The sequence below is a fragment of the Pelophylax lessonae genome (genome assembly GCF_965119305.1).
Source record: "Pelophylax lessonae genome assembly, chromosome: 7".
In the NCBI taxonomy this organism is placed as follows: domain Eukaryota; kingdom Metazoa; phylum Chordata; class Amphibia; order Anura; family Ranidae; genus Pelophylax; species Pelophylax lessonae.
In genome coordinates, this window is record NC_138774.1 from 291,445,753 (window position 1) to 291,469,101 (window position 23,349).

Sequence of the window (23,349 nt, forward strand, 5' to 3'; positions counted from 1 at the left end):
TTTGCAGAGCGCCGCCATCTTTGTCCGGGTTACACGAGTCCGCAGTGGGGAAATGTCTGCCCTGCTTCCTGCTTCTGGTGGGAGGAGGCCGGTGAATCCAGCGCGAAATCTCGCGCATGCCCAGTACTATACGGTCGACATAGTACTGGGTTTCCATAGGGACGGCAGCTCCGCCTAACATCGCGTCATTTCCTGTTTGGAAATAACGCGATGAGAGGAGCGGCCGGCCACCTACGTCATTGCCCATTGTATCCTGGGAGCGACGAGTAAGAGCTCCCAGGACGCATTGCGGGACAGGAAGTGACGGCGCGGGCCGCGCGGCCGAGGAAGGAGAAAGTGGATGTCAAGGTGAGTATATTATCCTCTGTAAAGGTAAGTAAAAAAAAAAAAAAAAAACCCCGGGAATATCCAATTCTTGCTCATGGAAGGATAAGGAAGCGGATGCTATAAAATGTAAAGTAAAGATTTTGTGGCCAGAACTCCGCTTTAAAGTTGAACTACAGGGGCTGAAAGACATTTACCCTGCAATGGGTCCCTCACCCTTCACAATCCTGGCCAGTCCTCACAGGAGAATTATAGAAGGGTAAACATGCAAACTCTATGCAGATAGCTTTCTGGTTGAGAATCAAGGACCCCGGTGCTACCAGGCAGAAGTGCGAACCAAAAAGCCAGGATGACCATCTAGTGAAGCTGCCATGGTTCTGCAAAAAATTTTGGAACCATTATAGATACCAGTTAACACCTTTTTGACCACCTTGACCATCTTATAATAACCCTCCAGGATCCAGGGATCTTGATATCCCTCTTCTTGGTGTAAGGCGCCAAGTTGGGTCCTGTTCCCGAATGTCTTGTTTGGGGTAGACTTTGCCCTATTTATTCTCCTCTGTCTCCTGAGGAAGCGAGGTTATGAAAAATATCCAGTTTTTTTCTCCCTTTTCACCACAGTTACCGTATATTAAGATCTTCTAATTTTTGTAATCATTTTTTATTCAAGCCGCCAGGGTGCAAGACTGCTGACGGGGGCAAGGCACACTCAGGTCCACCTAGCCAAAAGGCCTGCTCCAGATGATCAGCCAAAGCCAACTCAGGTCCACCTAGCCAAAGGGCCTGTTCCAGATGATCAGCCAAAGCCAACCAATGAGTACTAGATAGAACCCTTCCTAAGGTAGGGGGGGGGTAAGGAATCTAAGGGCCACCCATCCTCACCCTTCAGAGTAGATCCAACAACCCACACCCTACAATTCTGTGTGAAAAAACACGTGAAGAAAAATAAGTAAAAGAAAATAATTGCATTGGCTAGGCTTTGAGGTCAAGTGATAAAAATTACCCCTAAAGGCCTAGCCCCGTGAGGAGACGTGTAGGAAAAACAAGTGGTGTTGTGGCCTAGTGCCCTTTCTTTTAGTGGGGTTCTAAACCCATAGTGATACAAGAGGCATCCCTGGGGCACCACTTCCAGTGGCGTGCTTAACACCACCCCCTGGCCAGACAAGGCTTGATTTAGGAGGCACTGGACCCCTTAGAACTCTCTACTCTAGGGAAGTACTGCTGACCCCCACCTTATATGGTGGACACTTCAATCGGATTCCTTCCCACAAGGAAGATCCCTTAGGAACACCCCCCCCCCTCATTATACCAGTAGGGATAGTATACAGGCAGCCATTCCAGCCTAAGGGCCATAATGATGGCTGAGCACCTCTACTGGACACCGATAAGAACAAATACTATTCTTGATCATAGCCAATCCATTGACGTTCTTCTGTAGGACTGCTTGATTTAGGAGGCACTGGGCCCCTTAGAACCCTCTACTCTAGGGAAGTACTGCTGACCCCCACCTTATATGGGGGACACTTCAATTGGATTCCTTCCCACAAGGAAGATCCCTTAGGAACAACCCCCTCATTATACCAGTAGGGATAGTATACAGGCAGCCATTCCAGCCTAAGGGCCATAATGATGGCTGAGCACCTCTACTGGACACCGATAAGAACAAATACTATTCTTGATCATAGCCAATCCATTGACGTTCTTCTGTAGGACTGCTTGATTTAGGAGGCACTGGGCCCCTTAGAACCCTCTACTCTAGGGAAGTACTGCTGACCCCCACCTTATATGGGGGACACTTCAATTGGATTCCTTCCCACAAGGAAGATCCCTTAGGAACAACCCCCTCATTATACCAGTAGGGATAGTATACAGGCAGCCATTCCAGCCTAAGGGCCAGAGGCTGAGCACCTCTACTGGACACCGATAGGAACAAATATCATAGCCAATCCATTGACGTTCTTCTGTAGGGTTAGCATTTGGCTTAGGGCTAACCTTAGCCTACTTCCTATTACCCCTTGGGTCAACAATAACCCTAAGAAAGAACGTCATTATCTGAACCCGCCCTATTCAAATCATTGACTTTTTGTATCTGTATGGTTGTTTTTGTAATAAATACTTTTGTATATTAAGGAACATACATTTTATCAATACATTTTATTTTAATACAATTCTTTTTATTTAATAAAAAAAAATTAAATTTTACTTGGCACCTTAAAAACCCCTTGAAATAATTTTTGGTTTGTGGTTGCATTCTTGATAGCACATGTTTTCTGTATTGTTTATTAATCCTCTATTTACTCACACACGTAATTTACAATTTTTGCTGGACACAACTTCAGCAGATGTGGTTGTTCCAGATATGAAAGGAAGTTGTGTATATAAAATGTAATATTTTGGATGCTGAGAAGCAAGCGGCTTGCCCTTCCTTATAAATGTCTACTATTTAGAGGGGAGTTGAGTGGAATGTGTCCCAGACAAAGCTTGGTTTCATCAGAAAAGGGCACAAGAGTTGCCGTCCACCCGGTAGCATTCCTGAGGGAGGAGGACGGGACAAAGGGTAGCTCTACTCCCCGGGGATGCTTTGTCTGTCACTTTTCACCACTTACCAATTGTCTTTTTATGACACAAAATTATCGACCTGAATATGCCGCATTGCATAGACTTTTACCTAGTGACTGTCCGCATGCTCCACCTGTTGACTCCGTCTTCGCTTGTGCCCAGCCATTCTGTACCAACCTATAGGTGAGTTATTTTCTTTAGCACCATCCTGTAGTGTCCTTCTAGAAAATGAGTATTCAGCTGTTCTTATGACTTTTTGCGGTTTAAATTTTATTTATTACAGGTATTTATATAGTACCGACAATTAATGTAGTGCTTTACATAGATATTGTTAATTTGTAAAATAAATTTGTAAAGTCCTTGCCGCACTTGGAACATTTTTCCTGTGATATATATATTTATATGTATATATTTGTTGTTTTATTTTTTTTTAAGGAAAATCAATTCCATTTTTTGACTTTAGAGATTTTTCATGACTTTTTTTTATTTTTTTATTCAATTTATTGGCTTTGAAAATTTTTCCTAGTTGTTTTTTTTTTTTTTGTTGGTTTTTGTTTTTTAAACAAAATCAATTAAAAGTATTGCCTTTAACAATTTTTCCTGATTTATATATTTTTATTTATTTTTTCAATTTATTGGCTTTGAAAATTTTTCCTAGTTGTTTTTTTTTTTTTGTGGTTTTTGTTTTTTAAACAAAATGAATTAAAAGTATTGCCTTTAACGATTTTTCCTGTTATATATATTTTTATTTATTTTTTCAATTTATTGGCTTTGAAGATGTTTCCTAGTGTTTATTCTTTTTTTTTTTTGCTGTTGTTTATTTTTATTTTTTTAAGCAAAATCAATTAAAAGTATTGCCCTTAACGATTTTTCCTGAATCATATATTTTTTATTTATTTTTTCAATTTATTGGCTTTAAAGATTTTTCCTAGTGCTTTTTTTTTTTTTTTTGTTTTTAAGCAAAATCAATTAAGTATTGCCCTTTTAAAGATTTTTTTCTTATTTATTTTTTATTTTTTATTCAATTTATTGGCTTTGAAGATTTTTCCTAGTGTTTTTTTTTTTTGGTTGTTTTTTTTTTTTTTTTTTTTGAAAAAACAATTAAACTTATTGACTTTAAAGATTTTTTCTGCTGAATCGAGGGTTACGGCAGTACTGGAAAATAATGGTGGCCACACAAAAATATTGACACTTTGGGCCCCATTTGGACATTGTCACTTAGGGGTGTACTCACTTTTGTTGCCAGCGGTTTAGACATTAATGGCTGTGTGTTGAGTTATTTTGAGGGGACAGCAAATTTACACTGTTATACAAGCTGTACACTCACTACTTTACATTGTAGCAAAGTGTCATTTCTTCAGTGTTGTCACATGAAAAGATAGAATAAAATATTTACAAAAATGTGAGGGGTGTACTCACTTTTGTGAGATTGTGTGTGTATGTGTGTGTATATATGTGTATATATATATATATATATATGTGTATATATATATATATATATATGTATGTGTATATATAGATATATATATATATCTATATATATATATATATATATATATATATATATGTATATAGATATATATCTCTATCTATATATATATATATATAAAATATGTGTATGTAAAAAAAAACACTAGAAGAAAGCTTTAAAGCTAACAAATTGAATGCAAAAAATAAAAAATAACATTATATATATATATCTATCTATCTCTCTCTCTCTCTATATATATATATATATATATATATATATATATATATATATATATACATTTTTTTATTTTTTTATTAATTTTTTTTTAGCTTTTAAAGCTTTTTTCTAGTGTTTTTTTTTTTTTGGTTGGACTTGACTCACCTAACTATATATGTATGATTTGAACAGTCAGTGCAACTGGACCTGTCATTATTATTATTATTATTATTACTATTATTATTTATTATTCTGGATTTAGTATTATTATTATTATTATTTTTACATGATTTAGTATTATTATTATCATTATTAAAGATTTATTAATATTATTGTTATTATATTATTTTTTTAATAATATTATTATTCAGGATTTAGTAGTATAGTTATCATTATTATTATTTTTTATTATTCAGTTTTTATTATTATTATTATTATTCAGGATTTATATAGCGCCAACAGTTTGCATAGACAGGAGCTAGTACTATTACTATACGACTTTATACAAGAGGATTAAGCTGGCCATACACTATAAGACTTTATTCAAAAATGATCATTTTAAGGCTGTTTGTTTGATTTTCTAAACATTCGTGGGGTCAAATTGATGTTCGTTTTTTGACCGCCATTACAAGAAAATTCAAAGATGCAAGATGGCAAGTTTTTTTTTTTTTTTAAAAAGGTTTCTAACAGTGAGTATGGTTTTTATTTGGGAAAGTCCATTCACTCAAAAATCATTTGTTAAAAGCAAACTTTTGTGGTTCTGATGAGAACTTTCGTACGAACGTTTGTATGAACATTCATTAGAAAATCTACTAGTGAATGGCCAACTTAAAGGAGGGCTCTAAATATAGATCAATTGCACCACATTCCTCTCCTAAATAAGACAATAGCTGAAAAAAATGGGTGATGGGATTTTTCAGATGCTTCTTCAGTTAGATTTATGCAAAGAATATTTATAAAAAAATGTAAAGTATTTCTTGTCTTTAACCTTACAAGAAATTTATAAAAAAAAAAAACACTTTTATGCACTTGTCTAAGTATTCTGTTGATACACGGCTGAAAATATAGAAAGGAGTGTAAAGGCGGGTTTTATATGTATTTTTTATTATTAATTTATTTTAATTTTTTTTTTTTTTTCTGAAGGCCGTTTTTTTTTATTTTTTTTATTTTTTTATTTTCATTTTTTTTATTTTTTTTTTTTTTATTTTATTTTTTTTTTTTTTTTACTTTTTTTTTTTTTTTAGAAATGACAAGCCAGAAAAATAAGTTCACATGTTTGAACATTGATAAACAAGGTTTGCACACATCTCAGGAGGATTTTTGTCCCACTCCTCTTTGCAGATACTCTCCAAGTCATTAGGGTTTTGAGGCCGATGTTTGGTAACTCGAACCTTCAGCTCCCTCCACATATTTTCTATGGGATTAAGGTCTAGCCGGGATCCTCAAACTACGGCCCTCCAGCTGTTGCAGAACTACACATCCCATGAGGCATTGTAAAACTCTGACATTCACAGACATGACTGGGCATGATGGGAATTGTTGTTCCTGAACAACTGGAGGGCCATAGTTTGAAGACCCCTGGTCTAGAGACTGGCTAGGCCAATCCAGGACCTTAATGGGCCTCTTCTTGAGCCACTCCTTTGTTGCCTTGGGCGTGTGTTTTGGGTCATTGTCATACTCGAATACCCATCCACGATCCCTTTTCAATGCCTTGGCTGAGGAAGGAGGTTCTCACCCAAGATTTGATGGTACATCACCCCGTCCATCGTCCCTTTGATGCGGTGAAGTTGTCCTGTCCCCTTAGCAGAAAAACACCCCTAGAGCTTAATGTTTCCATCTCCATGTTTGACGGAGGGGGATGGTGTTCTTGGGGTCATAGGCAGCATTCCTCCTCCTCCTCCAAACACGATGAGTTGAATTGATGCCAGAGAATTTGATTTTGGTCTCATCTGACCACAACACTTTCACCCAGTTCTCCTCTGAATCATTAAGATGTTCATTAGCAAACTTCAGACGGGCTGTATATGTGCTTTCTTGAGCAGGGGGACCTTGCGGGCGCTGCAGGATTTCAGTCCTTCATGGTGTAGTGTGTTACCAATTGTTTTCTTGGTGACTATGGTCCCAGCTGCCCTGAGATCATTGACAAGATTCTCCCGTGTAGTTCTGGGCTTAAGGATATTAAGTGTCACCATAGGATGACGCTATGGACACTAGAATAGTTCTGGGATTATTCCTCACCATTCTCATGATCTTTGAAACTCCATGAGGTGAGATCTTGCATGGAGCCCCAGACCGAGGGAGATTGACAGTTATTTTGTGTTTCTTCTATTTGCGAATAATCGTACCAACTGTTGTCACCCTCTTACCAAGCTGCTTGGCCATGGTCTTGTAGCCCATCCCAGCCTTGTGTAGATCTACAATCTTGTTCTTGACATCCTTGGACAGCTCTTTGGTCTTGGCCATGGCGTAGAGATTGGAATCTGATTGCTTCTGTGGACAGGTGTCTTTTATACAGGTAACAAGCTGAGATTAGGAGCACTCCCTTCAAGAAAGTACTCCTAATCTTAGCTTGTTACCCGTATAGAAGACACCTGGGAGCCAGAAATCTTGCTGATTGATAAGGAATCAAATACTTATTTTGCTCATTAAAATGCAAATCAATTTATAACTTTTTTGAAATAAGGGCACATACCCAGGGTCGACAACCAATGATCGCGATCTGGGCTTGCCAACCTGCCATCCCAGAGCATCAGAGTGCATGGAGGAAGCAGGTGGCTGCAGAGGGAGCAGGAGCCGCATAAGCCGATGCTTCCCCTGTAGCGCCGGCTCCTGTCCCAGGCGGAGTGATACCAAGTGCACTTCACCCGGGACCTTTCTTGCAACCTGAGATGTAGAGCGATGGCGGCAGAAGCTGGAAGGAGAAAAGAAGGTCAGCGTATTTAAAATTGCATGCACTTCACTTTTGCAATTAGCACCTGTAAAAGGGTTTACGGTTAGGCTGCTTTCACTTAGTTGACACATGTTTTTACCATTCCAACCCCTCCTCAACCACTGGTGTATTGTCAGGGGTAAACCCTACCCCATGCTCCAGGGGGCCCATGCGGTCTCCCTGTTACATTCTGCTTTACACTTGGACAGGATGGGCAGCATAGACCGGAACCCATCCTCTCCATTTTCCTCCTTCAACTACTGGAAGCCGACTTCTCCAACTCTCCTTTCGATCGGCTGTAGGAGGAAAGTGTTCATTATGCTATTCAAATTGAAATAAAAAATTTGAAAACCAACGGCAGTAGGAAAAAGCAATTCCCTATCATTGGTATCAGTGGAAGGAATAGTGCCCCATCATTGGTGTCAGTGGGAGGAATAGTGCCCCATCATTGGTATCAGTGGGAGGAATAGTGCCCCATCATTGGTGTCAGTGGGAGGAATAGTGCCCCATCATTGGTGTCAGTGAGAGGAATAGTGCCCCATCATTGGTGTCAGTGGTGGGAATTATGTCGGGTGCCCCAACATTGATGAGAGTGGGAGGAGTTGTGTCCCCTCATTGGTGTCATATGGAGAAATAGTGTCCCATCATTGGTGTCAGTGGGAGGAATAGTGTCCCATCATAGGTATCAGTGGGGGAGGAATAGTGTCCCATCATTGGTATCAGTGGGAGGAATAGTGCCCCATCATTGGTATCAGTGGGGGAAATAGTGTCCCATCATTGGTGTCAGTGGGAGGAATAGTGTCCCATCATTGGTGTCAGTAGGAGGAATAGTGTCCCATCGTTGGTGTCAGTGGGAGGAATAGTGCTCCATCATTGGTATCAGTGGGAGGAATAGTGTCCCATCATTGGTGTCAGTGGGAGGAATAGTGTCCCATCATTGTTGTCAGTGGGAGGAATAGTGCCCCATTATTGGTGTCAGTGGGAGGAATAGTGCCCCATCATTGGTATCAGTGGGAGGAATAGTGCCCCATCATTGGTGTCAGTGGGAGGAATAATGTCCCATCATTGGTGTCAGTAGGAGGAATAGTGTCCCATCGTTGATGTCAGTGGGAGGAATAGTGCTCCATCATTGGTATCAGTGGGAGGAATAGTGTCCCATCATTGGTGTCAGTGGGAGGAATAGTGCCCCATCATTGGTATCAGTGGGAGGAATAGTGCCCCATCATTGGTATCAGTGGGAGGAATAGTGCCCCATCATTGGTGTCAGTGGGAGGAATAGTGCCCCGTCATTGGTATCAGTGGGAGGAATAGTGCCCCATCATTGGTGTGAGTGGGAGGAATAGTGCCCCATCATTGGTACCAGTTGGAGGAATAGTGCCCCATCATTGGTATCAGTGGGAGGAATAGTGCCCCATCATTGGTGTCAGTGGGAGGAATAGTGTCCTATCATTGATATCAGTGGGAGGAATAGTGTCCTATCATTGATATCAGTGGGAGGAATAGTGTCCAGTCATTGGTATCAGCTGTAGGAATAGTGCCCCTGGTTAGGGAGATTCACCCTCTCTATTTATCCTGTTTATTGTTATCATTTGAAGTGAAAGTAAAATAAAAATCCCCAATTTTGGGTTGTCCTCAGAAAAGTAATGGCAAGGAAATTTTCTGATGGGAACACTAGTCTTGGTGACCTGGGGGGTCCCCAAGGGATTCCCTTAATTTGCAGGGATTTCCCTTCACTTCCTGTTTGGCTCCGGGACAACAATTGAAGGGAAATCTCCGCAAAGGGACAGGGGTGGTGAAAAAAAAATCTGACTGGGGGTTTTTAAGCCTCCATTACTCTACCCAAAATATAAAAAAAAATATATATATATATATAATATCTCTCTCACAAGGTTGCATGCAGATCAGGGACAAAAAAATGGGCCCGGGTTTGTATATAAAGAGAGCGGCATTCATAAAAAATTATAAAACAAAATAAGTGTTTAAAATAAATATAGTGTGTGTGTATATATATATATATATATATATATATATATAAATAAATATAACAAACAAAATGGCCCCTACCCCCACGTGTGTGTGTGTGTGTGTGTGTGTGTGTGTATATATATATATATATATATATATATATATATATATATATATATATATATATAATATATATTTAACAATATATTTATAATAAAAAATATGGGTGCGTGTGTGTGTGTGTATGTATGTGTATATGTGTGTATGTATATATATATATATATATGGACACACACACACACACATATTTTTATTATAAATACATTGTTAAATATATCATATATTATATATATATATATTGTATTATTTTTTATTTTTTTGGTATTATAAATATATATTTCATTATATGTGTATATATATATATATATATATATATATATATATATATATATATATATGTGTGTGTTTGTGTTTGTGTGTAATAAATATATATACAGTGGGTACGGAAAGTATTCAGACCCCCTTAAATGTTTCACTCTTTGTTATATTGCAGCCATTTGCTAAAATCATTTAGGTTCATTCTTCTTCCTCATGAATGCACACATAGCACCCCATACTGACAGAAAAACACAGAATTGTTGACATTGTTGCAGATCTATTAAAAAAGAAAAACTGAAATATCACATGGTCCTAAGTATTCAGACCCTTTGCTCAGTATTTAGTAGAAGCCCCCTTTTGATCTAATACAGCCAGGAGTCTTTTTGGGAAAGATGCAACAAGTCTTTCACACCTGGATTTGGGGATCCTCTGCCATTCCTCCTTGCAGATCCTCTCCAGTTCTGTCAGGTTGGATGGTAAACGTTGGTGGACAGCCATTTTTAGGTCTCTCCAGAGATGCTCAATTGGGTTTAAGTCAGGGCTCTGGCTGGGCCATTCAAGAACAGTCACGGAGTTGTTGTGAAGCCACTCCTTCGTTATTTTAGCTGTGTGCTTAGGGTCATTGTCTTGTTGGAAGGTAAACCTTCGGCCCAGTCTGAGGTCCAGAGCACTCTGGAGAAGGTTTTTGTCCAGGATATCCCTGTACTTGGCCGCATTCATCTTTCCCTCGATTGCAACCAGTCGTCCTGTCCCTGCAGCTGAAAAACACCCCCACAGCATGATGCTGCCACCACCATGCTTCACTGTTGGGACTGTATTGGACAGGTGATGAGCAGTGCCTGGTTTTCTCCACACATACCGCTTAGAATTAAGGCCAAAAAGTTCTATTTTGGTCTCATCAGACCAGAGAATCTTATTTCTCACCATCTTAGAGTCCTTCAGGTGTTTTTTAGCAAACTCCATGCGGGCTTTCATGTGTCTTACACTGAGGAGAGGCTTCCGTCGGGCCACTCTGCCATAAAGCCCTGACTGGTGGAGGGCTGCAGTGATGGTTGACTTTCTACAACTTTCTCCCATCTCCTGACTGCATCTCTGGAGCTCAGCCACAGTGATCTTTGGGTTCTTCTTTACCTCTCTCACCAAGGCTCTTCTCCCCCGATAGCTCAGTTTGGCCGGACGGCCAGCTCTAGGAAGGGTTCTGGTCGTCCCAAACGTCTTCCATTTGAGGATTATGGAGGCCACTGTGCTCTTAGGAACCTTAAGTGCAGCAGAAATCTTTTTGTAACCTTGGCCAGATCTGTACCTTGCCACAATTCTGTCTCTGAGCTCTTCAGGCAGTTCCTTTGACCTCATGATTCTCATTTGCTCTGACATGCATTGTGATCTGGAAGGTCTTATATAGACAGGTGTGTGGCTTTCCTAATCAAGTCCAATCAGTATAATCAAACACAGCTGGACTCAAATGAAGGTGTAGAACCATCTCAAGGATGATCAGAAGAAAGGGAAAGCACCTGAGTTAAATATATGAGTGTCACAGCAAAGGGTCTGAATACTTAGGACCATGTGATATTTCAGTTTTTCTTTTTTAATAAATCTGCAACAATGTCAACAATTCTGTGTTTTTCTGTCAGTATGGGGTGCTATGTGTACATTCATGAGGAAGAAGAATGAACTTAAATGATTTTAGCAAATGGCTGCAATATAACAAAGAGTGAAAAATTTAAGGGGGTCTGAATACTTTCTGTACCCACTGTATATATATATATATATATATATATATATATATATATATATATATATATATATATATATATATAACATATGTATAAATAAATATATATATATATATATATATATATATAGCATATGTAAAAAAAAAATATATATATATATATATGTATGTATATATATATATATATATATACAGTATATACACAGTGTTTAATGTTATTAAATATGAAATAATATGATATTAAATATATACCCCTACACCTGCGCAAATGCCCAAATACAAAATAAATAAATATAATGTTAACTAAATATAAAATAAACTAAAATATATAGTTAGAGCGACCCTTCATAAAACAAAGCTTGACAGGTAAAAAAAAAAAAAAAACGTGCGGTCAATTTTTTTTTTGTTTCCTACTAAATAGTTCTCTGCAAAGTAATAAAATTTTTACATTGTACCACATCACTCGGGTAGGGAAGTGCCAATTTTTTCAGTTGCTTTGTACCTTTGTAACTAAACCCATCGCTCCTTCATATCTATTCTATACCGTCACCATTTTCTTAGGCTCCTCCACAGTTTTATATAACTTTTACATTTTTTTTTTCCTCTGTTGCAGTTTGTGAACTCGGAGTGGACGGTTGCAGCCCGGAGATTTCCTCCAACATGAACTTGTGCTGGAATGAGATAAAGAAGAAGTCTCACAGTCTACGGTAAAAATATGTATCCTCCTGAAAATGTGACTTTTACGTAATATTTATGTGATCACACTCGTGTATTAATTATTTCAGTAATTTTATTTACAAATAATATTAATTTTAGAGTAAAGAAACAGCCATGTATATGGCACCCCTGTGCTTTTTCTGGTATCTTCATCCTTAAAGGACAGGTGCACTTTAATCCCATTACCACAGCAATACACATCTATGTGGCATCATGGTGGGTGAGGTAAAGGTAATAAAATGTGATACTTACCTGCTCAGTGCAGTTGAATTTGCATGGAGCATCCCCGATCCCCCTTTTTTTTTTTTCAGGTCCCATGCTAGCGCTCCTGGCTCCTCCCCCTAGAGTGCCAGCTGTGTGCTCACTCCATAGCCACCGCCTGTGTGTCACAGGAGACGGTAAACTCTTCTTCACCATTCCATATATTAACCTGAAAGACAATAATATAACTTAGGCTCCTCCAGGCTATCCTTACTCCAATTTTTACACGTGTTTTTTTTTTTTTTTTTTTTAATAAATATAAACGATAAGCTGATGACTGAATAAGGAAGAAATCCGATCTTGACCTCATGTGAATTCTGTGTCTGCCTTTAGTTGAATCAATATCCCTTTCTGAATTCTAAATCCCCAATATAAGACAAATCTTCAAATGATATCCCCCAAGGATGCCGAACACACCGGCTGCTCTCTCTCTCACTCTATGTCAAGAATTCCAATCTAATGTCTCATAAATGTTAATGATCTCCCAAACTTATTTATATCCAATATCGAGCGAAATTAAAACGGCAAGAAGGAGGAAAAACTCGAGTCATTGTGATAATAAGGAAGTTTCCGGCGCATTTAACACCCTGGAGGATAAATTAAACAAGATAATCCTCCTTCCATATCTTCTCCCGGGGGGGGAAGGATGCCGGCTGTGTCCTGCTTCCAATCTTGCCGCTTCCCTGGATCTTATTCTTGGCAGACATTGTATCGAGTTTTCTACATTCCCCCTGTTCTGTTCTTGAGTTGATGGCGACATGTCAAGAGAACAAAGAGCTAACTGTATCACAATGTTTCAACACAGACCCATGTTGGGTTATCCATAGATAACTCCGTATCCAACAGCGATGAGCAAATCTCCTTGGGTTCCATTCTAGGGTGCTTTCGGCAAACGCGCCTGAAAATATGCAAATTGATACTTTTGGGACACAAGTGGCCCTACAGTGTCTTTGATTGCTTGGAAGCACGCTCTCCCTAGGAACCAAGGACATTGTTTGAGCTGGCCGACTGAATCCTAGCAACTGATGGCCTCATCAGTTGGTAGGATGATGGTGACAGCTTGGTTTACACAAAGATACATGTTGGGTTATCCAGGGATAAGTTGGTATCAAACAGCAGTGGAAGAATCTCCTTTGGTTCCATTCACGAGCGCTTTCAGCAAATGCGCCTAACAATAGGCAAATTGCAAACTTTGGGACACAAGGAACCTTAGAAGCTTGCGCCCTTGGAGCCTGCTTCCAATCTCGCCGTGTCCCTAGATCTTATTCTTCGCAGACATTGTATTGAGTTTTCTACATTCCCCTCCTGTTCTTTTCTTGAGTGGATGGCGACATGTCAAGAGAACAAAGAGCTAACAGTATCGCAATGTTTCAACACAGACCCATGTTGGGTTATCCAGAAATAACTCTGTATCAAACGGCGATGGGCGAATCTCCTTGGGTTCCATTCTAGGGCGCCTAAAAATACAAAAATTGTAAACTTTGAGATACAGGTGGCCTTAAAGCATCTTTAATTGCTTGGAAGCAGGCTCTCCTTAGGAACCAAGGACATTGTTTGGGCTGGCCGACTGAGTTCTAGCAGCTGATGACCTCATCAGTTGCTAGGATGATGTTGACAGCTTGGGTTACACAAAGATCCATGTTGGGTTATCCAGGGTTAACTTCGTATCAAACAGCAATGGGAGATTCTCCTTGGGTTCCATTCACGAGCGCTTTCAGCAAACGCGCCTAACAACAGGCAAATTACAAACTTTGGGACACAAGGAACCTTAGAAGCATGCGCCCTTGGAGCCTGCTTCCAATCTCGCCGTGTACCTAGATCTTATTCTTGGCAGACATTGTATCGCGTTTTCTACATTCCCCTGTTCTGTTCTTGAGAAGATGGCGACGTGTCAAGAGAACAAAGAGCTAGCTGTATCGCAATGTTTCAACACAGACCCATGTTGATAACTCCAGACCAGAGATAACTCCGTATCCAACAGCGATGGGCAAATCTCCTTGGGTTTCATTCTAGGGTGCTTTCGGCAAACGCGCCTGAAAATATGCAAAATTATCATTTTGGGACACAAGTGGCCCTACAGCGTCTTTGATTGCTTGGAAGCATGCTCTCCCTAGGAACCAAGGACATTATTTGGGCTGGCCGACTGAGTCCTAGCAACTGATGGCCTCATCAGTTGGTAGGATGATAGTGACCGCTTGGGTTACACAAAGATCCATGTTGGGTTATCCAGGGATAGGTTCGTATCAAACAGCAATCAGAGAATCTCCTTGGGTTCCATTCACGAGCGCTTTCAGCAAACGCGCCTAACAATAGGCAAATTGCAAACTTTTGGACACAAGGAACCTTAGAAGCAGGCGCCCTTGGAGCCTGCTTCCAATCTCGCCGTGTCCCTAGATCTTATTCTTGGCAGACATTGTATTGAGTTTTCTACATTCCCCTCCTGTTCTGTTCTTGAGTGGATGGCGACGTGTCAAGAGATCAAAGAGCTAACTGTATAACAATATTTTAACACAGACCCATGTTGGGTTATCCAGAGATAACTCTGTATCAAACAGCGATGGGCGAATCTCTTTGGGTTCCATCCTAGGGCGCCTAAAAATATGCAAATTGCACATTTTGGGACACAAGTGGCCCTACAGCGTCTTTGCTTGGAAGCATGCTCTCCCTAGGAACCAAGGACATTGTTTGGGCTGGCCAACTGAGTTCTAGCAGCTGATGACCTCATCAGTTGCTAGGATGATGTTGACAGCTTGGGTTACACAAAGATCCTTGCTGGGTTATCCAGAGATAACTCTGTATCAAACAGCGATGGGCGAATCTCCTTGGGTTCCATCCTATGGCGCCTAAAAATATGCAAATTGCACATTTTGGGACACAAGTGGCCCTACAGCATCTTTGATTGCTTGGAAGCATGCTCTCCCTAGGAACCAAGGACATTGTTTGGGCTGGTCGACTGCTTCCTAGCAACTGATGACCTCATTGGTTGCTAGGATGCTTGCGACCACTTGGGTTACACAAAGATCCATGTTGAATTATCCAGGTATAAGTCCGAATCAAACAGCGATGAGCAAATCTTCTTGGATTCCATGCGCTTTCAGCAAACACACCTAAAATACGAAAATTATGAACTTTGGGACACAAGTGGCCTTAAAGCGTCTTTGATTGCTTGGAATCATGCTCTCCCTAGGAACCAAGGACATTTGGTTTGGCGGACTGCATCCTAGCAACTGATGACCTCATAGGTTGTAAGGATGCTGGCGACCGCTTGGTTTCAACACAGACCCATGTTGGATTATCCAGGGATAACTCCGTATCAAACAGCAATGGGTGAATCTCCTTGGGTTCCATTCGTGAGTGCTTTTGGCAAACACGCCTAAAAATAGGCAAATTCCAAATTTTGGGACACAAGGGGCCATAATGCATCTTTGATTACTTAGAAGCATGCACCCTAGGAGCCTGCTTTCAATCTCGCCATGTCCCTGGATATTATTCTTGGCAGACATTGTTTTGAGTTTTCTACATTCCCCTCCTGTTCTGTTCTTGAGTGGATGGCGATGTGTCAAGAGAACAAAGAGCTAACGGTATCACAATCTTTTAAAACAGACCCATGTTGGGTTATCCAGAGATAACTCCGTATCAAACAGCGATGGGCGAATCTCCTTGGGTTCCATTCTAGGGCGCTTTCGGCAAACGCGCCTGAAAATACGCCAATTGCAAACTTTGGGACACAAGTGGCTATACAGCGTCTTTGATTGGTTGGAAGCATGCGACCTAGGAGCCAAGGACATTGTTTAGGCTGGCCGACTGCATCCTAGCAACTGATGACCTCTTTGGTTGCTGGATGCTGGCAACAGCTTGGGCTACACAAAGATGCCACTTTCGGCAAACACACCTAAAATACGAAAATTGTGAACTTTGGGACACAAGTGGCGTCTTTGATTGCTTGGAAGCATGCTCTTCCTAGGAACCAAGGATGTTGTTTGGGCTGGCAGACTGCATCCTAGCAGCTGATGACCTCGTCAGGGATTCTGGCGACCGCTTGATTTCAACACAGACCCATGTTGGGTTATCCAGAGATAACTCCATATCCAAACAGCAATGGGTGAATCTCCTTGGGTTCCATTCGCGAGCGCTTTCGGCAAACGTGCCTAACAATAGGCAAATTGCAATCTTTGGGACACAAGGGGCCATAAAGCATCTTTGATTGCTTAGAAGCATGCACCCTAGGAGCCTGCTTTCAATCTCGCCGTTTCCCTGGATCTTATTCTTGGCAGACATTGTATCGAGTTTTCTACATTCCCCCCTGTTCTCTTTTTGAGTGGATGGTGGGTTGTGGAATTCACAGTAGGCAACCAGTTCAGGAAACACAGGCCTTGGGTTGTAGAATTCACTGTAGGTCACCAGTTCAGGAAACACAGGCTTTGGGTTGCAGAATTCACTGTAGACCACCATAGGTTCATAGGTTGAACTGGATGGACTGATGTCTTTTTTCAAACTCACTAACTATGTAACTATGTAACCACCAGTTGAGGAAATACAGTCTTTGGGTTGTGGAATTCACTGTTGGTTGCCAGTTGAGGAAAGCATGTCCCTGGGGTTGTGGAATTGTCTGTAGGCTACCAGTTCAGAAAACATGGCCCCTGGGTTGTGGAATTCATTGTAGGCCACCAGTTGAGAAAATATGTCCTTGGGTTAGTGGAATTGTCTGTAGGCCACCGGTTGAGAAAACATGGCCCTTGGCTTGTGGAATTCACTATTGTCCACCAGTTGAGGAAACACGGCCCTTGGGTTGTGGAATTCACTGTAAGCCACCAGTTGAGGAAACACAGCCCTTAGGTTGTGGAATTCACAGTAGGTCGCCATTTGAGGAAACGCAGGCCTTGGGTTGTGGAATTCACTATAAGCCACCAGTTGAGAAAACATGGCCCTTTGGATGTGAAATTCATTGTAGGCCACCAGTTGAGAAAAGCATGTCCCTGGGGTTGTGGAATTGTCTGTAGGCTACCAGTTGATAAAACGTTTCCCCTGGGTTGGGGAGTTCTTTGTAGGCCACCAGTTGAGAAAACCTGGCCCTTGGCTTGTGCAATTCACTATTGTCCACCAGTTGAGGAAACACAGCCCTTGGGTTGTGGAATTCCTGTAGACCACCATTTAATAAAACATGGCCTTTGGGTTTCTGAAATTCACAGTAGGTCACAAGTTCAGGAAACAAAGGCATTGGGTTGCAAAAGTCACTGTAGACCACCAGTTGAGGAAACACGGCCCTTGGATTGTGGAATTCACTGTAGGCCACTAGTTGAGAAAACATGGCCTTTGGGTTGTGGAATTCACTGTAGGCCACCAGTTGAGGAAAAAGTTGTGAAAAAGAACAATTGCTGGCTCTATTTACGCCGTTCTCTTGAGCAGAGTAATTTTTTTCACAAAACTACAGATTATGCCACTGGCAAATCTTTGTCAAAGCAGAAACTCTCCATTCGGCTTACTAAGCTGCTTAGGTGCTTAGGGGAAAAAAAAACAATATATATATATATATATATGTGAAAGTTTATGATTCAGTTTTATAGCCAGAGCCCATTGTGAGGGAGAGAGTCTTCCCTATGGTAATTGCCATGTATGAAAATGGTTTTGTCAAAAGACCTTTTGTCTCCTATGAGGTTGTAGAATAATGGGATGCCCTTAATGGTGGTGTTAATAGAGTCAAAGAATTCCCACTTTTTGTTAGGAATTTTTACTGTGGGTTTATACATAGCTTTGAGATGGTGGGTTATTTGCAAATATTTCAAGGGGTAAAGTGTATATATACAGTATATACTAATTTCCTATTAAATTGATCAAAGGGGCTTTAATGTAAGCATCACATGTTTCTAAGCCATTAATTGACTGGTGAATGCTACACTGGTGCTTGTGCGAATATCCAACCAGTACTATATGTTGTGTTTTTTTTTGTTATACTATTATTTTTTCTATTGTTTCCCCAGGGCACGTCTGGAAGCATTTGCAGATCCTACCCTCAAGCTGCAGCCTCCACTTCAGGAGATCATAGACTGGCTAGGGGCAAAAGATGAAGAGCTGTCAGTTCAGCTGCCCCTCCGTGGTGACTTATCGGCAGTGCAGCAAGCCAAAGATAAACATCTGGTAAGATCTTCTTCAGTTTCATATCATTAGAATGTATGCTAAAAAAAGTTCAGTTCAATATACAAAGTATAATATACACCTGACCTCTGTGCTCTTGTGCTCTATGCCAGGGATCCTCAAACTACGGCCCTCCAGCTGTTGCGGAACTACACATCCCATGAGTCATTGTAATACTCGGAAATTCATAGACATAACTGGGCATGATGAGAATTGTAGTTCCTGAACAACTGGAGGGCCATAGTTTGAAGACCCCTGCTCTATGCGTTACTAACTCTTGATCCCTGAACTACGTACATTGGCCACTCCTGACCCTTCGACTCTGTACATACTTGCCTAAGTCTGCTCATTTCCCATTCATGTGCCCTCACTGATTCTGTTTCTGGGTGATAATACATCACTGGAGATCTGCCTAAACCAGCCAGTCTTCTTTTTGTGATGTCATTCTCTTATGGATCTTGAGAGCACCCTGCTGCTGGACAGCCAATCAGGTGGGTCCACATCACACTGGCCGTGATGTAGACACCTGAAGAGGGACTCCACCTTCTGTACAGAGGGAAAGGCTAGAGGGTGAAGCTCTCTCCTACGACCTTCTCCCCCTCCTCCTCTGTTGAGTCTTCACCGCTCTGATTTGGTTCCCTCAACCTGATTACCATCACATTATACTCTCTACCATTAAGCCCTTACCTTGCCAAGATAACAACATAGTATCGGTTCCTGCAAAAAATGTAGACTGTGATGGAAAAGTGGTGGAATAGGTGGAGTAGACCAGACAGAAACCTTGGCTTAAAGTTCAACGTGCCAACAAGGGAGCTATCAAGCCCTTACCCTGCCAAGAAGACAGTCCCAGTATCGGTTCCTGCAAAAAATGTAGACTGTGATGGAAAAGTGGTGAAATAGGTGGAGTAGACCAGACAGAAACCTTGGCTTAAAGTCCAACGTGCCAAGAAGGGAGCCATCAAGCCCTTACCTTGCCAAGAAGACAGTCCCGGTATCAGTTCCTGCAAAAAATGTAGACTGTAATGGAAAAGTGGTGGAATGGGTGGAGTAGAGCAGACAGAAACCTTGGCTTAAAGTCCCAACGTGCTAACAAGGGAGCCATCAAGCCCTTACCTTGCCAAGAAGACAGTCCCGGTATCAGTTACTGCAAAAAATGTAGACTGTAATGGAAAAGTGGTAGAATAGGTGGAGTAGACCAGACAGAAACCTTGGCTTAAAGTCCAATGTGCCAACAAGGGAGCCATCAAGCCCTTACCTTGCCAAGAAGACAGTCCCGGTATCGGTTCCTGCAAAAAATGTAGACTGTAATGGAAAAGTGGTGGAATAGGTGGAGTAGACCCGGCAGAAACCTTGGCTTAAAGTCCAACGTGCCAACAAGGGAGCCACCAAGCCCTTACCTTGCCAAGAAGACAGTCCCGGTATCAGTTCCTACAAAAAATGTAGATTGCGACAGGAGAGTATTGATGGAATAGCGGTGGAATGGGTGGAGTAGGCCTGACAGGAACCTTGGCTTCAATTTGTAGATCTATGGTAATAGTTATGTGTGTTTACCCTGTGTGTATTGATTTATATTCTATAACTCTTTAGCTGTTTATAGAGGAGGTGAAAGCACGAGGTCCTTACATATACTCGATTCTTGAGTCGGCTCAAGCCTTCCTCACCCAACATCCCTTCCAAGATGCAGAAGAGGACACATCTGCGTTGACCAAAGGTTAGTGTATAATAAACAGTGTTTAGGCATGGGGCATAAGTAAATCAGGCAAGTCCAACCATATTATACTAATCTTATGTTATGTATTGAAAAGTGAAGGATTAAAACCGCTTTCGGGGGTTTATTGTTCCAAAACGAGGTGAGGCGAGGCAGTGGATATGACTTTTTTTCTAGTAAAAATAAAGTCCTTTTGTGGAGCCAAATGGCTTGGTTTGGCAGCAGTATTTTTTTTTTAAGAAAGCCAATGTGTTTTGGGAGTCCAGATACTCCCACCACCCCCCTTCCTCCTCGGGGCTTGTGTGTTGTATGGCTGGACTTGGATCAATTGCAACAGTTACGAGTTTCTTAAGGTACAATTGCTGATTTACTTTTGTAACCAGCCTTCCAGAGTCCATGCTTTTTTGTTTTATCCTTTTGCCTCTAGATGCTTCTCCGAAAAACCGCTCTCAGAACCTTAGTCGTTTACTTTGGAAGCAAGCAAATGTAGCCAGTGAACTTTGGGACAGGCTGACTGCCCGTGGTTTAGACCAGCAACGCCATCTGGAAAGAACATTGGAACAGCTTCAGGATTTGGAAGTCTCAATGAAAGAGGCTGCCGATGCACTTCAACAAGCGGAGAGTGTGCAAGCAACTTGGGAACCCATTGGAGACTTGTTCATTGATTCCCTACCAGACCACATTCAGGCTACAAAGGTAATAGCCAGTCTTTCTTGACCATTTTACTTTGGAAGAACCCTTGAAATGTCTCAGAGAACCCCTGCTAATAGGAATATAATAGAATACAATCAAATAGAATAGACAATAAAATAATAGAAAAGACTAGAATAAGTTAGAGTAGAAAAAAAGGGAATAGAATAGAATCAAACAGAATATAATAGAAAATAAAAGAATAGAATAAAATCGAAAAAAAATACATTAGAAAATGATAGAATATAGTCCTCTTCCAAAACGATTATACTAACCTAATACGAATATACGAAACAAATCTGTAAATACACTGAACAAAATTATAAATGCAACTCTTTTGTTTTTGCCCCCATTTTTCATGAGCTGAATTCAAAGATCTAAGACTTTTTCTTTGAACACAAAAGGCCGATTTCTCTCAAATATTGTTCACATGTCTGTCTAAATCTGTGTTAGTGATCACTTCTCCTTTGCCGAGATAATCCATACACCTCACAGATGTGGCATATCAAGAAACAAACAGTATATCATGGCGCTCTGATAGAGTAAATAGGTGGTGAATGGAGACATGTGGAAAGAGGGATGATTGGGGGGGGACAGCCTGACGAAGGAGCATGGATGCTCCGAACGCCCGCACTTCCTGTCGTTCCTCCTAACCGGATGTGACGTCATCGGGCCGGAAGCCGAAACACGGCCGCGAGCCCTCCACCGCCGCTGACCTGCGGGACACAGCTGTCCACTACCAGCCTCCCCACAGGACTTCTCCGAATCTGCCCCCACTCCGTGCTGCACCCACCAGGAAGGAAAAAGATGAACCCTGTCCACACTACACAGGTTTACCCTTACCCTAAAGTGAGTCACTATGTTACTTGTTATCTAAATAAATCTGTTGCTACACTAAGCCGGTGCCGCTCTCTCCTGTGGCATATCAAGATGCTGATTAGACAGCATGATTATTGCACAGGTGTGCCTTAGGCTGGCCACAATAAAAGGCCACTCTACGCTAAAATGTGCAGTTTTATCACACAGCACAATGCGACAGATGTCACAAGTTTTAAGGGAGCATGCAATTGGCATGCTGACTGCAGGAATCTCCACCAGAGCTGTAGCCTGTGAATTAAATGTTAATTTATCTAACATAAGCCAACTCCAAAGGCGTTTCAGAGAATTTTGCAGTACATCCAACCGGTCTTTAGCCGCAGATCATGTGTAACCACACAAGCTCAGGACGTCCACATCCAGCATCTTCACCTCCAAGATCGTCTGAGACCAGCCCAGGACCTCCACATCCAGCATCTTCACCTCCAAGATCATCTGAGACCAGCCTAGGACCTCCACATCCAGCATCTTCATCTCCAGGAACATCTGAGACCAGCCCAGGACCTCCACATCCAGCATCTTCACCTCCAAGATCGTCTGAGACCAGCCCAGGACCTCCACATCCAGCCTCTTCACCTCCAAGATCATCTGAGACCAGCCCAGGACCTCCACATCCAGCATCTTCACCTCCAAGATCATCTGAGACCAGCCCAGGACCTCCACATCCAGCATCTTCACCTCCAAGATCGTCTGAGACCAGCCCAGGACCTCCACATCCAGCATCTTCACCTCCAAGATCATCTGAGACCAGCCCAGGACCTCCACATGCAGCATCTTCACCTCCAAGATCATCTGAGACCAGCCCAGGACCTCCACATCCAGCATCTTCACCTCCAAGATCATCTGAGACCAGCCCAGGACCTCCACATCCAGCATCTTCACCTCCAAGATCGTCTGAGACCAGCCACCCCGGACAGCTGCTGCTACAATTGGTTTGCATAACCAAAGAATCTCTGCACAAACTGTCAGAAAATGTCTCAAGGAAGCTCATCTGCATGATCGTCATCCTCATCGGGTCTCCACCTGACTGCAGTTTGTCATCGTAACCGACTTGAGTGGGCAAATGCTCACATTCGATGGCGTCTGACACTTTGGAGAGGTGTTCTCTTCATGGATGAATCCCGATTTTCTTAGATCTTTGAGTTCAGCTCATGAAAAATGGGGGGCAAAAACAAGTGTTGCGTTTTTATAATTTTATTCAGTATACGAAACTAATCCAAATATACAGAACAAATTCCGAAAAGGAATCATTCTAACATAACAAATTTATTAACTTGGGGAATGGATCCGAAACTAAACAAATTTTTCCGTCATGCCCATCTCTAGTCCTTAAAAACTATTGACAGTGGGGAGCTGTCATGTAAATTAGCAGTAGTAATGCCACTATTCAC

The 23,349-nt window shown here is 41.4% G+C and overlaps 1 protein-coding gene across 3 annotated transcripts in view; it reads left to right on the forward strand.

The window, feature by feature from the left end:
- The window catches only part of DRP2 (dystrophin related protein 2), a 121,041-nt gene that overhangs the window by 15,042 nt on the left and 82,650 nt on the right, over window positions 1-23,349 (forward strand). For 2 of the 3 annotated variants that reach the window (XM_082263338.1, XM_082263339.1), the window contains 4 exons: window positions 12,188-12,281; window positions 18,531-18,687; window positions 20,272-20,395; window positions 20,820-21,088. In XM_082263338.1, coding sequence (XP_082119464.1) covers window positions 12,188-12,281; window positions 18,531-18,687; window positions 20,272-20,395; window positions 20,820-21,088 — 644 coding nt within the window. Of the gene's footprint in view, window positions 1-2,886; window positions 3,067-12,187; window positions 12,282-18,530; window positions 18,688-20,271; window positions 20,396-20,819; window positions 21,089-23,349 lie in introns of those variants that run through there. The other variant, XM_082263340.1, reaches the window with a different exon arrangement.